Below are 26,280 nucleotides of genomic sequence, written 5' to 3' on the forward strand. Positions count from 1 at the left end.
TGGGGTTAAGAAAAAGAAAGAACTGCACTTCGGTGAACTTGCTTTTTCCCCGAAAAATGCTTGTAACATTCTAACTGTGAGGGGCATGCCATGCGAAGGAAGAAAAAGTACAAGTGAGTAGATACAGCATAAGGTAATAAAGATGACCACAGTGTAACATATTGGGAGTGTGACACACACACTTACCCCCCTACCCCCTTATGTCCATCTTCCACAAAGATACATGTACATGTATATGGGCATATGCAAATATGTGGAAACTTCTGTTTATTCCTTGGACACTGCAGAAGGAAAAAACCTTCCTATTCCATGAAACAAACAATAGATTTGTTTCAGTTCACAAAGTAATACATGTAAGTACTGTGTATGAATACCAGCTGGGAATCCAAAATAATAAGTCACCCAAAAAGTAATTTTGACATATCACAGTTTACATTCATTCACATTTATTCAGATCAACATGTTTTTATAAAACATGTTTGAAATTTCATGCCAATTTTCCTAAAATCAGAAAAGCAAACATTTGAATCAGAGGGAAAGCAAGAAGGGTATTTATGACACTGTGCGCAGTCATGAGATGACCAAAAGTATCACAAAACTTAGCAATGATCGTAGAACATTTTTCTACAATTGATTCCATTTACTACAATGTACAATCAATCGTAAAAATCAAGTGTACGATCAATCGCTAACCTTTGTGTTACGGGACCCTGATGTACTAACAGCAGCATGTGGACGTAAAATAAAATCCTGTTCCACTTGACAAAGTACTGTAAAACTATTTCATGCCAACTCCTGAGAAAAGTTTTTATTTTCCCTGCTCCTGCCAAATCGTACCAATACTGGCATTGTGGAACAGGATCTGTACTAGAGTCTATTAAGAAATGAACATTCCAGAGGTAGCAATAGTACTGTGCAATATGAAGTCATTCCACAAACAAACTTTCACAAAGAAAGAAAACCGGACATTGAAAGTAGGCTGCCCATAAACTTACCGTATCATCGACCGCTACTCCAAGGATCTGCTTCCAGATTTGACCCCTGAGCCCACTGGGGCAGCCACTCTTGGCATACTGCTGAGCCACTGCTGTGTGGTTTGCTTGGATGACGCGTCTCCCTAGCTTCATCCTTTCTCCGTCAAACAGCTCTGTCAAATCAGTCAATAAACAAAGAATTTTTTCTAATTTTAAAGTCGAGCAATAGTTTGTGAAAAACAGTTACATAAGCACGTTATCACGTACATTCATTAGGTTGGCTTATAATGTTATGTTCCCACTTTGTTCTTGAATATGCTATTACATGAAGTATTAATACATCATTTTGTTTCATACATGCATGAATGACACTCTCTTGTAACAAAATAGGTAACAGCAAAAGATGCCTTATGCATTTAATCAGTTGTCAACAGTCAATTGATTTTGTTTTTTCATTCTTGATGGACAAAATATGAATTTATATAGTTTTCATAGAACAAAATACAAAGGAATATTCAATGTAAAGTGGGATATGACATCAGCTTCCTCACTGCATATATGAGTACATGCATAGAACCGTTATACTAAACTACATGTAATGCAAAGCTTTAATATGTCAGAACGTTGTTTATCCCTTGTCTGACTTTGATGAAATGTCAGTGTTTAATACTTGTCTGATATTACCTCATCTGTTCAAATCTTCTTACTTTCAGCCTGGAGTACCCCTTTAAAGGTAACAAAAACCCAAGAAGAGAAGCAATCTTATTGGAAAGAGTAAAATGCGAGGAGCAATCTAGAACTTGCTTTATCAAAATCTGTTATAAAATAAGCAAGTTATGAAAGTTTGAAAACACTTGTTGAACTTTCTAGCGGATCCTCAAATTGGCAAACATACATGTACTTCAAAATGGCTGATTTTGTAGACAACTCTCCATTTGTTTTGTATACAAATTTTCTGATTTTCCTCATTAACTTTCAAATTGCATCTTGCCTCCTCATGAACACAAAATATGTCATGGGAAATATAATTCACTCCACATAATTATGTTAATGTGAAATATGTAAAATAAAGGGGAAAATCCGAAAATTTGTGTACAAAACAAATGGAGAGTTGTCCACAAAATCAGCCATTTTGAAGCATGTTTACCAATTTGAGGATCCCTATTGAAAGTACAACAAGACTTTTTAAATGTTGATAACTTTAATACTTATTTCAAAACCGATTTGATGAAACTTTTTTTAAATTGTTCCTCTCATTTTACTCTTTCCAATAAGATTGCTTCTCTCCTTGGGTTTTTGTTTCCTTTAATACATGTAGAGCAGTTCATGGCTACCTTCACTAATGCTCGGTAATGACATGGTGGTTTATCATTCTTTTAAGGAGTCTATGACTACCTTCACTAATGCTCGGTAATTGCTTGCAGGTTTCTCACTGAAGGAATACAAGTTCATGATCTGAATAACTGTCAAAGTGCTCTCTCTTTATCTCTCTCTGGAAAGATTTCATCGCCAAGAAAAATAAAACCCCACAAGAAATGAACTTTCACTTCCTTTTTTCTCTGTCCATGTGAGTTTTAAGTGTGACAGTTTCTCCCACACTAATGATTCACATCAACCACATTATTTCTTGAAACAAGAAACGAATGGCTACGCAGGAAGACACGCATGCAGACAGTCAAACTTAATATTGCACTTTGTATTTTGTGAAGGGTAAAATAGATACAAGGCAATGTTGTATATGAAAGTGCAACAATTATTTCTTTTCTTCTCTCAACAACTTTATGCACTTGTAAATGTTAACCCGTTTCCTACTGGAACCAGGTGATCGCTGTACAAAGCCTATGGAAATCACATAATTCAGTAGTCAACAGGTTAAAGGAGAATGAAACCTTTGGACCAAGATAGCTTGTGTGAAAACAGAAAAATCAAAGACACAGATCAACGAAAGTTTGAGAAAAATCAGACAAATAATGAGAAAGTTATGGGCTTTTGAATATTGCGATCACTAATGCTATGGAAATCCTCACATTGGCAATGCGACAAAGATGTGTGATGTCACTCTTGAACAACTCTCCCCATTACTTTAATATATATTTCACTTAAATTGCCTCTTTTATTACATCTATCAGTAGAACATGTATTCTTTCTATAGGAGGGCATGTAATACAGATTTTTAAAGAATACATCTTGGATAAAGAGTTTGTATCACCATACGAAAAAGCAAAAAGACACATTTTCAGGGTATTTCATAGTCCATCAAAGGGAAAGTTGTTCATGTGTGACATCACACATCCTTGCCATGTTGCCAATGGGAGGATCTCCATATCATTAGAGATTCAATATTCAAATTTTCAAACTTTCTTTGTTCTTATTCTTTGATTTTTCTGTTTTGACACAAGCCTACTTGATCCAAAGGTTTCATTCCCCTTTAATCACTGCATTACAAATACCAGTCATAGAGCCCTTTTGATATCTACCCCTGTACTCCCGTGTTCCCTTCCTTTAAATAAACAAAAAACTTCTTGTACCCACCTCCGGGGAAATCCGATGTGTCATCTACGCCTGTTTGCCGCTGCTTCGGAGATAGGTCCTTATACTCCTCTTGCTGCACATGGGGTATTAATGAGAGACAAACTCAATTAGAGATGGTCAATATTTGCATATAACTCTCAAATCATGTCAAAGACACATGTGAGCGATGTGAATGACAGGCCACTTTGAGAAAGCTTTTCAAAGATTAATTTTCAGATGATTGTGAATGATTGATCAAAATGACTGGCCCTTTCTAGCCCGGACTGATTTTGCATTGCTAAAAAAAACAAGCCAAGACCCTCTATATTGCTGCAACTTTAAAGGGCAATTTCCTTTACCTTCCAGTAGGGAACCAGAAAAAAATTGATGATTTTTATATGCTCTCAATTCAGTCTGACATTGCACTCCTCCTACAAAATAACCACTACCGGTATACTCATCAAATTAGCAGTTTTCAAATATGATGCTCAGGGATTACAAGTGAAGACTACCTACTACTTATTATACCTGTAAGTTTAATAGGTGCAGGGTTCCCAGCTTTTCAAGAAAACAAAATTCCCTGATCTTTCCCTAATGAAGTTTAAAAATTCCCTGATAATTATTCAAAACAATTGCCAGTTACACATGTTTTTCAAGTTGTAGCAGTGAAATACATGTAAAAAAGAACACAAAAAATGTCACCATAACCAGCAATTCAATGGATGTTCGTTTGATATGCAACAAAATATAACAGAGTCTGAATGACTACCTTGCTTTCGACATTGGACCAATCAAAATTCATTGATTTTTCCCAGATTTGAGATATTATTAACAATCAAATTCTCTGATTTTTCCCTGACTGGAAAAAAGTAAAATAATTTTCCCTGATGGGCTGGGAACCCTGTTGATGAAAGTAGCATGTATTACAAGGTTACATTTTTCAAATTTCCCACATACAATATTTATAGTTACAGAAAGAGGCAGAATAAACAATGCTTACTTTACTTCAACTGGTGTAAATGAAAACAGAAACCTTGGAATAATTGTATTGGTCATTGATGAAGGATATTTAATTCAACATGTTTTTAATAATAATGATGAAGATGACATAGGGTAGATACATGTATGTACATCACATACAATGAGCTTCTCTTCTCAACTTGTGATGCAATCACCAAGTAAAATTAACAGTTATTCGCTCATTTTTGTTCTTTATTTATTAGTTTTTCTCATTCTTTTTTTGTTCAGCACTTTATGCAATCTTAAGTAGAACCCATCTTTTTTATTATTATTTTGTGTAAAAAACATGAATGTTTAAAAGATAAACATAACTTGAGATATCTGATGTTTGGGGTAGTGTTATGAGAAAAATTAAAATAAAAATCTTCAACGCAAGCTTATAGTGATCAGAGTAAAACCCAAATTGTACTGTTTGCAAGAATACTATGGTGTCACTATGATTCTAGATTAAATTTGCTTTTTTTGTACATGGAGGCTTGCAATAGCATGATGAAACTTAGACTTTCAAATTGATACATGCTCACACCACTATTTGATATCTTAATAGTTAATATTTCACAAGTTGCAATGATCGTATCAAATACTATTCCATTTCTTTCAATATCGGATGAAAACAAATCAAGAAGCGTGCACCGTGCTTTAGAGTAAATCTCGAAAAATATGGAATGGCAGCACAACTTAATGCCCGAATAGAAATAATACTTGAATGTTCCATGTATGTGGGTGGACAAGTTCTCATCACATCCTAAATCCTCGTATTAAAACTTACAAATCAGCTTATAAAGAAAATGTACGGCACAAAAGTCAAGAGCCAAGGTAAATATTAACTTCATGAGATAGCTGTTTCATTGCCAGCTGTTAGTGATGTACATCACGCAACCTGGTACTGCACGCCACATATCGTGACAGTTGTAAAATATTATCCAAAATGAGAGGATGTATGTATATCAAGACAGTCAATGAACTTGAATGAAATACATGTAAGGGCAGTGATTCCCATGTACCCCCCCACCCACCTCCACCACTGGTCCCACCCCAACCTCCTTTAACCTTTATGTATGCAGAGAAAAGATTCATTTTAGTTCCCGAAGAGACTTTCCAGAACTGCAATAAAGGCATGGCCACATATTTACAAGCATTAACATCACTGCATTTTCAAGGATTCACCTTGCATGATTTAATTTTTGACCGCCCAGCTCAGAAACCGATAACTTTAATGAACAAAATGAATTCTTAGTTTCTATGTAGAAAAAGAAAAAATACATGAATCCAGGGGTCTTTCCACACTCTCGCCAACTGCATCAGATAAACAGGTCTCATTGGGATATGAAATTGGTGTTTAATAACCAACATCAATACGCTGCAGGTTCGGGCAAGGGAGGATTACAAATTAAATGAAGATGTTTTTGATCTCACAGAAGCTAATCCTCCCTCGGGTCATGAGATTAAAAGAAGATGATAGGATTTAAGCCATAGGAGATGCATGGTGTTTGTCATGTGATATTTTATGGGTCAAATTTCCCTTGGAGGAAAAAAAACAAGGAGAGTTTGGTGAAATAAGGTGTTTTCAATCATACTTGTATCGTTTCATGATGTCAGAATATGACATCAAAGGGGTATTTTTTTACAGTGTTTTCATCAGTCTAAGTTTCAATGACAGCCCATTAATTCTGGCCATGGACATTGATTTATTTTGAATGGGCTTGACTTACATGTGAAGCATCTTGGCCCAGTGGATTAGTCTCCCACTTTGAAACAGAGGGTCATGGGTTCAAATCCCAGCCACGGCGTAATTTCCTTCAGCAAGGAATTCATCCACAGTGTGCTGCACTTGACCTAGGTGAGGAAAATGGGTACCGGCAGGAAGTAATTCCTCAAAAAGCTGTGCACCGAATAGGTAGCCTAGCTTAGCCGGGTAATAATAATAGCAGGGCCCGCTGTGAGAACAGTTTTCGAAACTGAAGTGGCTACCCTGAGTACCGTTATTATTATAAGTATTATGTAATTGTGGAAGCACCATGGTGTGGTGATTCTTTTGCACACCTTTAGGTTAGAGGTTCATGTGTTCCAATCCATCCTTGGATCTCAACATCTACACCTTGTTCAGAATCAGTCCACAAATTTAGGAGAAGCAACACACATGATTTTTAGCAAAATTGATGCATTTACGTGCTCTGGCCAATGGGCTCTTATCAGAAACATTGCAGCCACAGACTGCATATTCCGTAGCTAAAACTTAATCAATCATTAAGTGGAATTGCCATGGTGTAGCAGTTCTGACTCTCGCCTTGTAATCAGAGGGTCGTGTGTTCGAATCTCACCATGGCCTAGCGTCCTTTGGCAAGGCGTCAATCCACACTTTGCCACTCTCACCCAGGTGCTAATTGGGTACCGGTAGGAAACAACCATCATTGTGGTTGGTTTAGCCAGTGTGCGCCTTACAGGCTGCTTGAAATGCTATGAATCCAGTGACCAAGTAATAATAATTGTGAAGCGCTTAGAGCAGTCGTAGGTTGATAAAGCGCTATATAAATGCCAATTATTATTATTGTTATTATTATCATTGAGCACTAATATTGCCTCACTCGGGTGGAAAAGGATAAAGCGCATGAAACTGAAAGACGTTTTAAGATGTGGCTGCTATAGTTAAAATTGTGAACTTTGAATAAACTAATACCCTTTTTAGACAGGCTAAAATTTCCTTAACCCCGTACTATTGGTGGGGCTAAATGGCAATTTAGCCCCACCTATAGTACGGGGTTAAGCTTAGCCCACTTTCGTTTTACACAGCGTTTTTGCAAAGTGGGCTAACCCCACCTATAGTACGGGATTATTTGGCCCTGCAAAAAAGCAGGGTTATCCCACCAATTGCGGTGCTAAGAGCAATAGTACGGGGTTAAGATCGCATGTGTAAAACGAAAGTGGGCTAAGCTTAACCCCGTACTATAGGTGGGGCTAAATGGCAATTTGGCCCCACCTATAGTACGGGGTTAAGGAAATTGTAGCGTGTGTAAAAAGTGTACGAGTGAAGCACTTGTACTACGAATGATCGACAAAAACCACTAGTCCGGGGTTAGCGAGTTTCGTGTGTAAAAAGCAAGCATTCCTTATCCAGGGTTAGCAATAACAATTTGGCATGTGTGAAAAGGAAAAAAAAATAGTACGGGGTTAAGGATAGTACGGGGTTAGCGATAGTCCGGGGTTAAGAAAATCCTGTGTAAAAAGGGCATTGGGGTAACAAAGTAGCCTTGTGGCTCAGTGATGTAGATGACAATATTTGAAGCAGGGGTTAATACCTCTAACATGATTACAATGCAAGGTGAAAATGAAACATAATACACTATAAACAACTTTTGGTGCAAGTGGGACATTGATTTATTCACAACAATCGGGTTTTGAACAAATTTGAGGCAGTATTGTTCATTCATCTTGAGCTTGTTTACTCCAATGAAAATGACCTGAGGAGGCCGGGGTTGTTGATCAAATTGATCAAACTGATCAAATTTCTTGAGAAAAAAAAGCTTTGCTGATGAAGCTCAGTGAAATGCAATTTGTGCAATGACATAGGGTAGAACAGGTACAAATGAATAAAGGACGGGTTACATAAATGAACATCAAATGTGCTGAAATAACAAGTTTGTCACATGTACATGAATCAATGCTACCTCTAGTATCATGGTGGGAAATTTTGAGTTTTGTCACCACTTTGTATCTATTTAAAAATACAAGAAAACTAGAAAACTGAATCTATTGTCATTTAGACATAGGAATGATTACATGAAATTTTAGGAAACAGCTACAAAACAGTAATTTCTGTTCATTCTTGCAACTTTACCTGACTGTATTTCTTTTACATCTCTTTCAATAAGTTTCAGTTCATCAGTTTTTCACTGGCATATTATCATATTTTAACAAGGTTTTTATCATTTCCGAACTTTGATCACATTTCCCATCTTATTCAACCCGTTTCACTACAACATTTTGAAAACACCGGAGTGCAAACAAAATTCAGTCACGACATTTGGTGGATTTTGGAGGGAAGGCCTGTGGGCCATGGCCCTTAAGTTGACCTATTCCCTACCCAGGCTACCCGGTTGGGTGAAAAAGGGTCTAAAAACTATTTGTATTTTTATACTATTTCATAATCTTGCATTGTACATGCTGTTTTGTTTTTTTGATTAAGTGCCGAATGAAATAATAATAATAATAGATATCAACAACTTAAAAAAATCTTTCGATCCTAAAAGGGGTTTATAGCTAAATGTACTAAAAGCGTGCATTCACACTGATTATCTCTTAAAATCTTAAGCCAACATGCTAGTCATGTTTACATGTTATACTTATAGCATCATCCATCTTCGTTTGGAATGTACATGTATACATCTACATGTATTTTCAGAAATAATCCAATGAAGTACTAATTATTGTAGCTCTCAGGAACAATGCTATTCTAAAACGTTTTAAAAAATTGTAAAAACATACGCTGTAATACATGTAGAGCACTTGCTCCTTAATAAAGAGTCAATTTGGACTTAAAGGGATAGTCCAGGCAAAAGGTATTTATACCTCAATAAATAGAGTAAAATGCAAAATGCTGCAAATTCGATCAAAATTGTATGACAAATAACGAGTTTATTGAAGTTTAAAGATTTGCAAAATTGAAACAGTTCTATGCATGTATTTATAAATATTCATTAGGTGGGCTGATGATGTCATATCCCCACTTGTTCTTTTGTATTTTATTTTATTGAAATCAGGTTTATTCAATTTTTTTTACTAAGAATTAAGACACTTGGATTGACAACTGATTAAGTGCATTAATTATTTATTGCTGCAACTTATTTCATAATGGAGACACATCGTTTCCACATGTATGGAAAAATGAAACAAATATAATTTCATGTAAGAACATAAGAAAAAGGAAAGTGGGGATGTGACATCATCAGCCTACCCAATGAATATTCTTGACGAAGTGCATATAACTGTCTTCACAAAATATTGCTTAACTTTGTTACCTGTAATCCGATTTCAATAAAATTTTCAGCATTTTGCTCTGTGAATTTTACTCTATTTATTCAGATATAAATATTTTCAGCCCAGAGCATCCCTTTAAACCATGCATGCATTAGTCTATTAACATAACCAGGGTAGATGTTTCAAAAGAGTTAATTGTCACTTAAAGTCATGCTTACATGCCAATGCACTATTATTTAACGTGTAATCTAATTGATGGATACACGGTAGTGCATCTCCCATGCACATGATCTGACAAGTATGGTGATGCATTATACCACAAGCAACTGAAATTTAAGTGCGACTCTATTAAAGTCACACTTAAATCTGTGTGAAACACCAAAGCTTTAAACATTTAGGCTGCATTTGAAATCTTACTGGTTCATAACCTTCTTCAAACCACGTTTCCATTTTCAGCCCACTGCAGTCTCCATATAAATACATGTACCTATTCATACCGAGTTCAACAACAACAAACACAGTTTCTTTTCAATAGACAGCTTTAATAGCATACATGGTAGCCTCAGGGAGAGTGTAATTAAACTAATGGCAGATCCCTAAAATCCCTAACTGAAAGAATTGCAGAATTCATGAATATTGACTATCTGTATTCCTAGCAGCTGAGATGCATCTTATCTTGCAGTATCATTCAGTTGACTTCAGTCTCTAACTTACATCAAGAAAGGGATGATTTGATTGATGCTTAGCAGTTAGGTACGTGGGGAAAAATGCATAGCTGAAATGGGCTGAACTTTTCAAAACAGAGCTGCAATTAAAAACTGATTGATTATCGTGCAGGGGAAAGGGAATAGAGAGTATATGTAGATGGAAAGATGGATAAAAATGGAAAGAGAGGGAGGGCAGGGCCACTGTAAGTAACCACAAATAAAAGAGAGTTGAAAAAAGTTGATTTTATACACTAAAAAACACATCATTATCATTATTCAATGGAAATTCACACACAAAAACTAAAACAAGCTGAAGATAAAAAATGAAAAACATGAGATGAACTTTAAAGCTGAACTCCCATGCCCTCAGAGTGAGAGAGACGGTGAGAGTAAGAGAGAGAGAAAGAAAGAAAAAATAAAACAAAAAGACGTAAAGGAGAGAAAGGAATAAAACAGAGGGAGAGAGGGGGTGACAATTAGAGAGATGCAATTATACATGTACATGAGTGAGGGGAAGAAGAGACATTGTAAGAGTGTGAGAGAGAGAGAGAGAGAGAAATGGAAAAAAAAATCAGAAAAGGTCACTGGAGAGACACAGATTAAAAAAAAACAACAGAAAACATCCATTAAATCACTCTATCAGATTGGTTGAGACAAATACATGTACCAGGCATTCCGAAGGAAACCAAGACTTGTAAATACAACACCATGAAGGAATAGATGAAAATACTAAAAAAATAAAAATAAAAATCTTGAAAATTAAAAGCGAACAATGTGACACAGCCCTTGTGAAAGCGCCAGCCGTCTGGAAGCAAATATTAGCAGAACATGTGCGTGACTAGATGGCCCATCTGATGTGGGAAAATAGTCGTAGAATCCGAGATTGGGTAACAAAAAGTCATGATTTTTCGAAAGGTTAGCACTCTTTTGCGTCTCTCTGTCCCTCATGCTTTGCCAACAGAGCAATTTCCTCCTCATAAAGGCTCAATTCATTCCCGTCATCCGATCTCTCTTATCCCCCCTTTTCCTTCCCTCTTCTTTTTTCATCTTTGAGAGGTTTGATTTCAGTGATTCGTTGTCATTAATCAGTTGGTGTTTTTACCCCCCCCCCCCCCCCCTCTCTCTCTACTCCCTTCTAGGGTGCATTCATGTCTGTTCTTTCACATTAACACATGTACATGTACTGTTCGTATTTTCTAGCCTTGTCTTTTTCTCTCATAATGGACAGCTATTAAAGAGGTCAACTAAGGCCTATAATGCTACTGTATACTGGTCAGATCATGCAAGTTAATGTTTAAACTCAAATAGTCAAAGATTTTCACTGACTAATTTGATCTGAGTCAATGAGATACAAGGATTTCCGTAGCTTTATTAAATAGAGGTTGTTTGTTTCATGAGATTCTCACCTTTGTATTCTAGCTGCAAGCTGGGACAAAAAAAATATGGTTTGGGGCTATTTTGCCCCAAAAGTGCTCAAAAGAGCATTTGCAAATAAAACCCAAAACTTTGAATTCTCAAAATTATTGTGTACCTAAAATATCATGGGGGTAATGTTTGTGGGAAATGTAGAAGACGCCATTCAGTTTTAAAAAAAAAAGTCGTAGCTCAGGTGGCTTCACACCCACTAGATCTCCATATTTTCCTGCAGATTTTAATACATTTATTTCCCGGGCTCCTTTTTTGAGCCTACCAGCCCAATTTTGATACGTTGTATTACCCGGTATATCACATATTAGATACTATAGGAACTTAAAGGTGTTCTTTATTAGTTTAGCAAGGCTCTTTTGGGCATCTCAGGGGCGCATTCGCTCCTAGCCCCCATGTATTTTTTTCCCTGGTACGGAATGAGTAGCAGACTCGCAATAAAAACCTGGATGGGGATTGATCCAAGTTGGGAGTGGGGTAGATTTCCCATTCACGGAATAGCGGGTAATTTTGGTTTTCAAGCTGGTCTGAAAGCTCCTATAATATACCTCATTCAGTCATCCCTCGACGAAAAATTTCTTCCTATCCGGAAGGCCCACAAGAGTGTTATGACCTTAGATGAAGCTTGCACGATAATCCCAACCATTCAAAAGAAGACGCAGTGGTGATCACATCTTCTATTGAAGTTTGATTTTGAATTGTCCAGTCCAGTTTTGTCCCAAAGCGTTGATTTCCGACCAGTATTAAATCGTGGAGGTCAGTGCCTCCTCTTTTATTAAAGAGTACAAGGAGCAAAGTTATGAGCAAATACAATGCCTATGAGAAATGAGCTGTGAAGTATGGCATGGCGCATCATTAAGTAATTTCACTGCTGACAAACTTCTCTAATATTTCTAATTTTGCCATCTTTCCACCCATCCCCTACGCCCTACCCCCCCCCCTTCCCTCCTCCCTCTCTCAAACACACATTATGCTCAATATCTATTTCAAAACTTTTTTTTTTCTCTTAAAACGTTATCACAAAGCTATACAATTGATTGCATGATTCACAAAAAATAAGAAATAATGAAGAGAAAGAGAATAACAAAGAAAAAGAATAACAAAGAGAAAGAAAGAATAACAAAGAGAAAGAAAGAATAACAAAGAGAAAGAAAGAATAACAAAGAGAAAGAAAGAAAAACAAAGAGAAAGAAAGAAAAACAAAGAGAAAGAATAACAAAGAGAAAGAAAGAATAACAAAGAGAAAGAAAGAATAACAAAGAGAAAGAAAGAATTACAAAGAGAAAGAAAGAATTACAAAGAGAAAGAAAGAATTACAAAGAGAAAGAAAGAATAACAAAGAGAAAGAAAGAATAACAAAGAGAAAGAAAAAATAACAAAGAGAAAGAAAGAATAACAAAGAGAAAGAAAGAATAACAAAGAGAAAGAAAGAATAACAAAGAGAAAGAAAGAATAACAAAGAGAAAGAAAGAATTACAAAGAGAAAGAAAGAATAACAAAGAGACAGAAAGAATTACAAAGAGAAAGAAAGAATAACAAAGAGACAGAATCGCAAAGAGAAAGAAAGAATAACAAAGAGAAAGAAAGAATAACAAAGAGAAAGAATAATAAAGAGAAAGAACAACAAAGAGAAAGAAAGATAGAAAGCAAAAAAGAAGATTATATTCATCTGAGAAAATAAAGATTTCAAACTAACAGTGTTCACAACACACAATGCAAACTTTTGATTCTTGGTTCTTGTTCAATCTCACTTCTATCTAGATTTAGGTTAGGAAATGCGCCGTGACTGATGAAGTTATCAAAGAAGGTGATAGAACGAAGCAAATACTCTAGTTCTAATCTCATAATATGAAGCTTCATAATGAAAATGCTATCTCATTTTTACTCCATCTTTCAGTTAACCCCCCTGTCAATCAAACTGTTTTTTTCATGAGATTTCAAATACCCAACTCCAAAATACCAATCAAATTCTGTTTTTTTTCAAGGTCATTTGGGAGATACAATATGCTCACATATCAAATCTGCAAAACTGTTCTTGATACATATGAAAGACATAGAACACTTAACAGATATTAATATCCCATTATCGGGGGGGGGGGGGGCTTGGCAACACACAATACATGTATGTTCACCTTCTTGACTTCCTGGGCAGCATTCCAAGAAGTGCTGTAGAAAAAAAAGAGCAACTACTCACTAACTGAGGCAGTGTCTTGACTTTTAGAGGTAGATATATCAATCCCCATTGTGGTGATGATGTTTGGCCATTTGAGGCAAGATTGGGATGTTTGATAGTTGTGAGCATATCCAAAAAGTCCTTTGGTCCATAAACTGGTCGAAAGTTGCCTAAATCTGTAAAAAAAATGATTAAAAAAATAAATGAATAAACCAGTAAATAAAGAAATAGATGGATGGATGGATGGATGGATGGATAAATGAATAAATAAATAAATAAATAAATGAATGAATGAATGAATGAATGAATAAATAAATAAATAATAAATAAATTAAAAAAATAAAAATAAATAGGTAAATATATAAATAAATAAATACCAATCCTCATATTCTGCATCAAGCAGGAACATAATTTTCTTCTTTTTTGGAGGGGGAATTTTCACAATCTACTGCCTAAATCTGCTGCATTGGTTAAGCTTTAACATGGAGGTGAATGGGGATTTTCCAGGGCTCTTATGAGCATTTTGGGGGTGAAATCTAGTACGCAGACACAGACCCTGATTGAAACTTTGATCAACAAGTGTGTCTCCACGCAAAGACTAGCACATACAAAACTTGCTGTTTCAATTATGAGCGAGAGAGTCTTCAGTACACAAGACATGAATAGGCTGCAATTCAGACCCTTTACTTGAGTGAAGGGTTTGCACAGCAAACTAGGTGAAACCACCCAGAGACCCCGTGCAATTTTTCCCCTGTTCTGCATACATGTACGGCGGTTTGGGGGTGTAATAAGGTAATGGACAGGGATATGCCTTTATTGAACCCTGAAAAAATTGAGGGGTGTCTTCAAAACTGATTTAAAGTGAAATAAAGTGAAATAAACTGGGTCTTGAGGATTTATTATCTTGGGAAAATTGCTGTTCAGTGCTACATGTATTACCATCATTATCGTTTCATCATTTTTACGTTTAACATGAAATACTTTCTGGTCATGATTTTGAATGATGGAGTAAACTGCCAGAAAATAATTGTAAAAGACTATTTAAATGCACTTAAAATGGTATGTATACATCATTGGAATCTCAATACTAGTATGTTATCAGAGTCAATTAACTCTTCCAAAGATTTTATATGTATCAACACAGAAGTCCGGAAATGTACGGACCTGTTATTTGTTGTATTTTGAAAATAAGGCATTTGACGAGCACATATTTGCAGGATATTATTATTCAGGATATCCTTCCTCGATATTCATAGAAAAGAAATGATAACTCACAATGAACATACCTTTACTTGTGCTAACTAGTTAACACAGTGCACATGGTCTACACACTGTATTGTCTGCAAACAGTAATAGTGGATCAAGCTTTTTTTTCCCCAGTTTTTATGAATGCAAAGGGGAATGTTAAACTAACGTCCTACCTGGCTCCTCAGTTCCAAGTTCATTCCAGTGGGATCTGAGTTCATTCTGCTCTGATAGTGGTCTCTGTAATGAGGCAGAAAAAGAGTTAGAGAGAGAGGGGGATAGAGAAAGAAAAGACATAGAGGAAGGAAGGAAGGAAAGCAAGAAGGAAAGAAGGAAAGGAAGGAAGGAAGGAAAGCAAGAAGGAAAGAAGGAAAGAAAGGAAGGAAGGAAAGCAAGAAAGCAAGAAGGAAAGAAGGAAAGAAAGAAAGAAAGAAGAGCAGTAAAATTATACAGAGAGGGGGAGAAAAGAGAGAAGAGAGATGGCAGTAAAAAGGAGTGAGTGAAGAAAGATAGAAAGAGAACAGAAGAGGAGGGGAAAGAGGGAGCAAGGATAAGAAGGAAATGGAGAGAGAGAGGGAGAGAGAGAGTAGGAAAAATGGGACAGAAAGACAAGAGAAAGATACACAGGTAAATGCATAAATTCAATGTTTCACGATACAAAGATCACAAGAAAATTCAAGTAGTTTGAGAGGATAGAGAAATGTTGAATGTAGAACGAAAGAGAAATTTAAATAATGGTCAGGAGCATACAAAGAGGAAGAAATTCCATGTGAAAGAGAGGGTGGTTAGGGAGAGGTGAGGGGAGGAAAAGAAAAGAAAAAGATTGGTAATTAACTAAGACATTTACCATCCTTCGCTGATCTTGGGTAGATATGGACATACTGAATTGTAATTATTATAAAATGAGCCAGTGACTTGTTAAACTGGAGCAGAATTTCATTCCAATTATTAAATGATGTTCTTTTCTACCTCACTTTTTCAGGATAAAGACATGGACCACCAAATACATTGAAATTAGATTACTCATATTCAATTAGTCCTTTGTTCTCACTTCCTTGTAAAATTAAATTTTGGATGATTATTAATCACAGGACTAAAAGAAAGACAACAGGAATGATTAGTCACATGAAGGGCTCTCGACCAATCAAAAAGCAAGAAATTTTCAGTTAGGGAAATAAAAGATATAAGAAAAGATTACATGACCTATATCATACAGTCCTAGACATAACAAGTCACCTTGGATATTTGGATTTGAAATTAAACTTAAGTTTATGAACATTATTCACAATGTAGTTCATTGCAACATTTTTGCAGAAAATATAAATTAATCTCTAAAACTTTTGGAGGCAACAATACAGCTGACCCCTGTTTTCTTTGCAGAGAGGTGTTGTGATTTTTAGTATGTTTGATCTGTTTTTCAATATTACTTCACAAAAAAAATCACTTCAATCAAATACATGGACATGAGGATGTATAAATCAAGTTTAAAAATAAAATATTGAATTTTCACAAGCCATCAAAACCCATTTCTATATGAACTCTGTGCATGACCTACATGTATGTAACAAGTGCACATTAATGATCAAGGAACACTGTACATCAACACCACACAAACATTCTGCCATCCCCTCATGTGTCTTTTGTGAAAGATGGGTGCATACTCTGCGGCCTGTATTCCAAAGTATGGAAAAAGACGACCATGATATCAATTGGCACTTTCAAGGAAAAAGTGTAATGTATCTACAACAATGCAATAAAAATGTATGCCTCGATTTGATTATTCCACGCTGAACCACAAAGAAACTGATATCCATGTGCATAAATATCTATTTCTCAGAATTATCCTCATGATAATAATTTAAAATTGCATTCATCATATTGCTGGACAAGATTTCCAACAGAGGACAAGATTTCCAACAGAGGTCAAGAGGAAAGTAGGTCTTTTGATACAGCTCTCAACAAAATGTTTCATATTATGTAATTATGACTTGATATCATGAACGGATCATATTTCACAGGAACGCTGAACAACCCAAGCGGAATGATAAAGGGTGTATAATTTTGTGGATTCTTGTTGTATAAAATATATACAAAATTCCATAAAAAAGACAATTTATTTGGATGCTTCTGACATTCATTTGATATAACATACAGGATTATAATGAATAAAAGTCCACTCCTACACAACACCATGATTATTTTGCATGTAGTCTCACATATGATAATAATAAAAATATTAAAAATAAGCATTTATATACATGTAGCCCCATCAACATGTATCTAGAAATACTATATTCCGAGGCGCGATGTTATTATTAAACTTACCCCGGCTTTAGCTCGAGCTGCCCTTCAGCGCTCATGCAATCAAGGAATTAATCCTGTCGGGTACCCATTCACCTCACCTGGGTTGAGTGCAGCGCAATGTGGATAATTTCTTGCTGAAGGAAATTACGCCATGGCTGGGATTCGAAATCATGACCGTGTTTCAAAGTCAGAAGACTAATCCACTGGGCCACAACGCTCCACCATATCTATATGTTTTTGTGCTGAAATACTATCTGACAGTGAATTTCTTTAGAAATTGCAACACTTTGTGTTTGATGTTCAACTGATGTTCGTTTCTTGAATCCTTTGAAATGATTTCCTTCATGCAATCAGGGTTTGAATAAATGAGGACGCTCGGAGCATTTGATACGCCTGTGGCCTGTAAAACAAAGCTTAGCAATCATCGTAGAAGAATATTTTCAAAATTGATAATACTACAATTTACAATCAATCGTGCAAATCAAGGGCAGAGATGCCAAGTTCAAAGACCAGCTATGCGTGAGATTTTCTGTGAAATCTGAGTGAGATCACAGACATTGTGTACAATGTATATGGGGATAGGCTGTGATAGTTGCGTGAGACAGAGATTTGAGGATGAACAAGAGTCCAAAATGCTTGAGTCTCACGCATAATGTGTGAGACTTGGTAGCTCTGCAAGGGTATGATCAATCACTAAACTTTGTGTGTGTTTTAATGGAAAAACCAACACTGATTGTAACAACTTTAGTCTAGGTGATTGGTGAAAAAAATGTTCAGAAAATGGTAAAAGCATGAAAATTGGCACAGAGGTAGAGTAAGTTATTCTAATCACTTTTAGCAGGGGGTGCCAATGTGAATTTGCCAAACATAGCAACGGTTGCTAGGTAACATATTTACCTTAGTAACTGAGCTTTATTGGGCTTAATTAACATTTTTATGAGTGATGTGTTGCATAAATTTTAATCTAAAGCATGTTCCTTTGTATCACAACAGTTTTCATCCATTTATTCACAGCAACGGCTGCTAAGGGACCATTTTCCATAGCAACAAATTGTTTATCATTGTTCAGATGAATATGATCAATATGATTTACTCAGAATAGCTCAGAAATTAAATCTGGCCCATAGATTCCTCATGCAATGAATTTTTCCTTAGGAATACATAATAAGCACCATAGCAACGGTTGCTAGGTAAAATTTTTCCACAGTAACCAATTCTTATAGGGTATTTTTTCATGATCATAATTCATATGAACCATATCTTTTCTATTAAAGAATTTATACATTAATCACAACAACCCAGGTACTATTATACCATGTATATACGGCCATGCAAAATACCAGATGATGTAACATGTTTTCTGTAGCAACCAATGGTTAAAGGTCTTACGGTAAGATTATTGATAGACGATTATTGATTGGCATAAAATCTTGCACAAATTTAACTACCTCATGATATGGTTCATATTTTCAAAGACGATGTCTATGGGTTCCATATTATTGGTATAGTAATGCTTGCTGCACCTTAACACCAATTTTTCTCCATTTGGAAACCATAATTATCATGGTCATGTAAAAGATCGACCATCGATTTAAATTATTTGGTGTCTTTCATAGCTAAGGTTACTTTGTTAATGTCTGTTATTAGTATATAATTTAGTTACCCATTTATCATTGAATGATAATAGACCTCTTGTTTACTTATCTGAGTGATTGGCAATAGAGGTAAAATTGATTGAATTTGTATCATCGAGAATTAAAAGTCTGGAAACTGTTGACATTCTGGAAATTTGTGGCTATGTATTTGCCCTATGAATATCCTTTAAGACCCTGTATAACACCTACAATGCCCTTGGAAAGAATTCCACAAAACCAACATTTGACAAGAGAAGAATAGTAAGAAGAACAGTTACGAGAGCTCACCAGGAGGTCATGGCTGCTTATAAGTTGAATATCTCTAATCTTGGAGCGATGAAAAATGACCACCAAGAATTGAATGAGTCAACTAAGTTAGAAATTATTTCAAACACCAAAATCCCGCCAAAAAGTAATTTTCAAATGAGTGCTTGGATACCACTTTATCTCTAGCTAACAGTAGTCGTTCTCTTGAAAGCCAACAAACTCTGCCTTTGTTTATCCCCTTCCTTTCGAAGCCTGCAATGAAGATCATATTAGCTTTCCATACCGTTTCCGGACCTAATGCCATGTGCAGGAGTTGATTTTGACTAGTCAGTTCCATCGCCAGGAGTTCTGACTTGGATCAATCTTGCAGCTCTGTGATCTCTCATGACGTGAAAGATCCTGCATGCTAAAGTTGATTTTGACCGATCAGTTTCGTTTCTTGTCATGTTGGCCGGATCCTGTAGCTATATGATTGATCTATCTTGACTTAACCCTGCAGAAGTTGATTTGGACCTGTCCGTTCTGTTGTAGGTGTTTTGACCTGGATCAATCCTTCAGCTTCAGGATTTATCATCACGTTAAAGATCTCCCAAGAGTTGATTTGGACCGACCATCAGTTCTGTTTCCAGGCTTGTTGGCCTGGATCCTGCTGCTCCGGGATCTACATGTATCATTACTTGAAAGCTCTCGCAGAAGTTGATTTTGACCAGTCAGTTCCAATTGCAGGCGTTTTGGTTGGGATCCTGCAGCTTCATGGATTATTGCTTGAAAGATCTTGCAGGATGTACCATATGACGCACTTGTGATAGTTTGGGCACGTTGCAGAAAGAGTTGCGATCAAACGCAACTCAAAAAATCTTGTGCAACTTGATTTTCAGCCAATAAAGCACCCGTGTTCGGGACTTCTGTTTAAACGCAACTCTTTCTACAACAGGCCCCAGGTTGGCTGGACGTGATCCATACTCTACCACAAAACGCCAGCACAGAACAGTAGCATTAAGTTCTATATGCCTTTTCCTTCAAAATACCTTCAATATATTTTTACATGTCCAACTCAGAACTCAGATGGAAATAAATTTGCTGATTGCACTATCACCTTATATAATGCCATTACGAGGAGAAATGTCTCTCACACTCTGATTGACGAGCAATTCATTGTTACACCGAAGATGATGATGGCTCTAACTTTCTTGATGTATTCCTCTGTTGCCTCTAATATTCTTTGTCGAGCTTAATGCATGCTTTACAGTGGTTTTGCTTTTACCGACTTATAATCAATCCAGACAGTCTTAACCTAAATTTTGGACTACATGTAGATATATGCCCAACTCTGTAAAGGCATATGCGACACATAGAATGTACGTTCTATTCATTCGCTAGAATGGTGCACACAGTCCTAAACTACTGGAAACTGCACAGTTGTACATTATGTAAATATTTTTTGTTCATTATCTAGATAGAAACTATTGCAAAATAAATGAATCCACTGTCCAGCATTATAATCAAATAAAAAAAGGCGCAATGTACATACAGACAATGATGCTTGAGCTAGCTGTTTCAGGTGCACATGCTCTGCAGTGCATATACAGGAAATGATTCTTGAGGTTGTTTCAGGTCTACTGTTCAAGTCAGTCAATATGATAACACAATTTTACTGACAAGTGCGTATGCATTACTCGCCATTACTTCCCAAGAAGGTTTGTCATTTCATTGGGAGCGATTAGTTAATGTTAAAAAAATTTCAGCTTCCCTTTTCCATGTTTTCCCTCAAGGTTCGATATTTTTCCGAGTGTTCCATGCTACATTTACTGCAATACCCTGATTCAGTTTCATAACAAGAGAGATCCTATCTGCACATTCGATGGCCCATTGATGATTCATGTCTGGGTTTTAGCTTTGTTATGTGCGTAAAAAGTATGCAAAAATAGTAAAATTATGTATATCGAAATTAATTTTGTTACCTAGATAAGATTAGGCCTGCAGGCATTATAATTATTTGGACTGTCTCTGAACTTTTTAGGGATCTGGTATATTTTTTTCACTCCAGAGTCACACATTGACCAAGTTTCTAACCACTTTCATTCAAACATTATGTCCAGATGTTGGGTTATTATTATCTAAAGTTGGTATGGAAAATGTGTTGCTTAGTAACTGTTGCTATATGTGGTTGGAATGTTTCTTGATATGTGATTGTAAAATGGGAGCTTCGAAGTCAAAATATAGTTTTTGAAATGTAAATAACACCCCAATAACGTGGTTGTCAAGGTAAATATGTTACCTAGCAACTGTTGCTATACGAGAATAGGTCGGGTTGGCACCCCCTGCTAAAAATGTTCAGCACTATTTTCTCTACCTGTCAGCCAAATTTCATGCTTTTACCATAATCTGAACAATTCTTTCTATTTTTTGCACCGATCATCTAGACTATAACAAACTTGATGTATGGAACATAATGTTGGAATTCAGTATAAATGCACATGTTATCTTCCATTGAGGAGACATCAATCTAAATATGCCCGTCCCCACCAAGGTTAAGGCAAAAATCAATAGGATTAAATCATTTTTCAAATTGTCTGGATGCAAGTGGCGTACAGATGGGGGGGGTGGGGGTGCTTGCCCCAAAATTGTACATGACCGAGAAAAAAACACAAAAAAGACAAAAGTAGAGAAGGGTGAAAAATAATATTACATAAAGATTATGTCAAAATCTATAACAAAATTAGATTTTTGTAAGAAAAATTTCAAAATTTTTGCAACGTTTTTTTTGGCCTGACCCGCCATATGTGACCCCTCAACATTTTTTGCTCATTATGCCACTGATGGAGGCTACAGTTTCAGCTAATAGACATTTTTCACATGGAAATTATTTTTCTTAAATTAACTGAAAGACCCAAGTTTTCAATAATTTTTTTTTTAATAATGTGTTGCTTGCATGAATTTAACTTCTCCAATGAGATGACAGAAAGGGAAAGGGCTGGAAGAAGATCCAGAACTAGTCTAGAATAGGTCTACATGTATACTGTATATCTCCCTCCCCCTATATCGATATGCAAACATACACCCTAACAAAATGGAAAAAAAAGAGACAAAGCAGGAATGACTACACATTAGGTGGTTTCAAACCGCCTCGATCACAAGAATCCCCGTTAAATTACGAGAAGTTTTTAAGGCTAAAAAATACCCGTTAATTATTTCTGCATTCACACCGCCCCGAAACACATCCTTCGGGATAAGTTCCCGAAGTTACGAGCATGCGCAGTATGGTCTGATAAGCAGGCAAGGCGCGAGATTCAAAATCACTAGCCCAGCAGCCACCCACGCCGCCGCGCCCAACGACACGCTGGCCTAAAAGTTCCCGTAATTTGCTTTCACATCGCCAAAATACCTGCGACCTTGGAAAAATCCCCACGAAAGTTCTCGTAATTTCGCCAAGTACCTACTATTTAGCGGGTATTTTCTTTCGGGGAATTACGCGTAGTTTGCTTTCACATTACCAAAATACCTGGTATTTTCTGATCGGGGTAAATTTCCCGATCAGAGAATACCTGGAACTGGCGAACTTCGAGGCGGTCTGAAACCACCTATTTTGAGTTATTCATGATATTATTTTGGACATCTGAAAACGGTAATGAAGAACCATGCTCTGAGCAGTGAAGCACATTGGGTCGGCCAGGCTGGTCCCCCTTCTAAACCTGGATAAATGATGATTGGGAGGCCAGCTGACATTAATTGAGAATGACATCGATTTACGAGATAAGGTGTTCACCGCGACAGGGCGCGGCCCATTACTTCTTAGCCAGTGGCGAGAATGCAGTAACGAGGTGCTAACGAGGCAATGTTTCAATGGAAAACCGAAGACCACTTATCTGAGAAAGAAAAGGTGAAAGTCAACCAGCATCTCACTTTCTTTCCTTTTTACTCTTCCTCTCTCCCTCTCTCTCTACCTCCATCCCCCTACCCTTCCCCTACATGTATGTCTCACAATCTCTCTCACCCTTCCCTCCCTCTCTATTCCTCCTTCCCTTCTTCTACATCTCTCCCCTTCCTTCTCGATTAAACAGTATTTTACTTTCTTTCCTCCTTCTCTCTCTCTTCCCATGGAATCTTATTATTCCTCTCTCTCTCTCTCACCCTATTTCCTTTCCCTTTCATCTCCCACTCCCTCTCTCCCTTCCCACCCTACCCCACAATCACTTCTTCCCCCTCCCTTCTTGATCAAGCAGCACCTGACTTTCTTTCATTCTATTTCTCTATCGCTCACTACCTCCACCCCCTCCCTTCTCCTCGCCTCTCACTTCCCCTTCCTTCCCCCCCCCCCTCCCTCACTCCTTCCACCCCTTCCACCCTTCCATCCATCTTTCTCCATCTTCTCCTTCCCTCCATCCCATTTCTTTATCTCAAAATCTCCCCCAACCCTCTCACTCCCTTCTCCCTCTCTCTCACTCTCTCTCTCATTCACACCCAAAGGCCCAAATTCACAAAGGATGTTTTTAAAACCCACGGTTGAGTCCATGGTTTATGCAGATTTACTGTATAAAGTATGCTTATTTTACTGCGTATATTAAAAAATGTCCAATGTTGATGAGTGCTTTTGTCACAGTGCGCCAAATTGACGCCTGTTGCCTTGGTTATCCATGCTATTTTATTCATGAATAAAATAGCGTATCTTGGCGCACTGTGAAAAAAGCGCACATCAGCATTGGACATATTTTATACACGCACCTGATACGCGCTAAAATTAAGCGTAATTTATACAGGAAATCTGCATAAACCATGGACTAAACCATGGGTTTTCAAAAACACCTTTGTGAGTTCGGGCCCAAGAGAACTGAAATGGACCTCTTTAGGTCCATGATATGATCAAGGAATTATCCGAGATGAGACAATGCTACATGTACCAAAGAAAATGTGAGTTTGATATTTATGTTGCAGCTTGAAATGTGATGGATTTTGGGGGAACGAAATTGATGATTTTCCTGTTGATAAGAATGCACACTTTACATCCAAGTCCAGATAACAAAAAAGCTCAGTTTACAGGGAAATGTATTGCATGTGGGCACTTAGCCTGAGGTTCAGATGATCCACAATATCTTCTTTAAAATAGAAATAAATCTAAAGGATTAACTGCTATGCATAGTTTAATCAGAATAACATGTCTCATCATTATTGTTGCTCCAGTTATCATCATCAGTACTGAAATTCTCTTTTCTTTCGTGTTATTGTTAATATTATTATTTTATTTGGCAAATGGAATCATAATAAAATGCAAAAGATATCTTGACCTTTTGAACCCTGAATTAATTGGGATGGTCGGAGCCCTCACCCTTAATTATTTGCTGATATCAAGCTTACAACCTAAATGAAGAAATACATATTTGGAAAAAATGACCTACTACTCTCATGATCTGAGCCCCACCTATGCCAGCAGCAACTCTGTTCATCAGCAACCCGCCTGGCCTGGCTGATGTCGTGTAGCTTCCCATTTATTGATGATAATCTCAAATTTTTACTCGAAATGACTATTTTGATCGAAGTAAAATTCATCAATAGCTTACGCATACGCATGACTCACCAGGTATTATCCCACTACAGTGTAGCCCCCTTGGTAGGATAATATATTTTGGTCATTTTTTATGATAAAATCTTACAAATGAAAGTAATTTATGAACAATATTATAAATAGAAATCATCGACTGAATCTATCAAAGATAACGTCATTTTATACAAAAGGTCACCTGACATATCAAACACTTGCTTTTCAAGTCACACATGAATTGAAGCCAGTATTCCGGCTTTTAGGGTCCATGTGCGTTCATGGTGAAGCCGGCTTTCTGGCTTTTAAGGTTTAAAGGGTTAAGCATGAATCTACTAGAGACCTTCTTCTGATTATGTGTATTAATTGCATACTCCAGGATGCCAACTGCACTGTGGATGGGCTTGAAATAATATACAGTAATCAACACACCATGCAAAGTGGACATAATTTGCAAAAAAATCATAAAATCAACAAGTTTCTTCGAAATACCATGTGATGGAAATATCTGAAGATGCCAACAAATACAATTTCTTGGATATTCCAAGGGCAAAGTTATCAATATTACAAGGTAAAAGCTGATTAATTCTTCCTTTCCATCGTGGCATAAGATGACGATATTAAATTAGCTTTTAGCAAAAGTATCTCAAAGCAACCTTTATAGTAATAATGCATGGAATATGCAAGGAAAGCGCATGTACATGTTTTAACCACTTTATCTTTCTATATCCAAAGGTCAATTGTTCCTCCGAGAAACATTTATGTATTACATGTAGTAGAAACTCCATTTTGCAAATTGGATGCTTTTCCTCTTTATCCTTTTTTAAGCCAACAGAAAAACATTATACAATGTATTGCCACATCCAAACAATTATCATTCAAGTATTAAACTTCATTATTACACCTTTCAGGGTATTTTTATGTATCGTTTTGAATATATTATACAGAATGGGAAAAGGGTGAGACTCAAATTCTTACACATGTACATGATTTTTTTTTCCTGAACTATAAAAGTACAAGATAGGGCACATTATGTTCGTGATGAATAAGGGTCTCAAAAACACTAAAATGATGAAAAAGGGGGTATACATTTTGCTATGAAAACTATGTTTTTACGGTCCAATGTGCAAAGGTATCATGGGTAAAAGAAGACCAAGAAGGATGCACTTTTTGCCCCAACACTACGTGTTGAGGGTCCAATTAGCGAGGTGTGTGGGGGGTAGTACTAAAGTAAACCTAATGAAAGTAGAGGTAAAGCCAACATCCGTTACATAACAATTAATATTTTGTTGTACATGTACTTGATTTATTTAGGGGTGGCAATTCAGGGAATACATGCTGAGGGTTTTGTTTCCAATACTTGGTAAGGGTAGGGTTTCATGCTAATACTTGTTAAAGGGGTGCAATTTCAGCAGAACATGGAAAATACTTGTTTAGGGTGTTTTTCGAAACACCATGGTCATGCATGGTATCCACTCCTCAATGGAAGTGCTTATTCCCCCGCCCCCCTATT

General features: G+C 36.6%; 1 protein-coding gene across 1 annotated transcript in view; it reads right to left on the reverse strand.

The window, feature by feature from the left end:
- Positions 1–909: 909 nt before the first annotated feature.
- Positions 910–26,280, reverse strand: part of LOC121409666 (TBC1 domain family member 19-like) — a 54,081-nt gene continuing 28,710 nt past the window's right edge. Inside the window, exons 6-9 of the mRNA XM_041601578.1 lie at positions 15,206–15,269; positions 13,806–13,960; positions 3,507–3,579; positions 910–1,147 (exon numbers count right to left, since the gene is read on the reverse strand). Of these exons, the coding sequence (XP_041457512.1) occupies positions 927–1,147; positions 3,507–3,579; positions 13,806–13,960; positions 15,206–15,269 (513 nt within the window). The 3' untranslated portion in view covers positions 910–926. The remainder of the gene's footprint in view (positions 1,148–3,506; positions 3,580–13,805; positions 13,961–15,205; positions 15,270–26,280) is intronic.

The sequence above is a fragment of the Lytechinus variegatus genome, chromosome 1 (genome assembly GCF_018143015.1).
Source record: "Lytechinus variegatus isolate NC3 chromosome 1, Lvar_3.0, whole genome shotgun sequence".
NCBI classification, from domain to species: Eukaryota; Metazoa; Echinodermata; class Echinoidea; order Temnopleuroida; family Toxopneustidae; genus Lytechinus; species Lytechinus variegatus.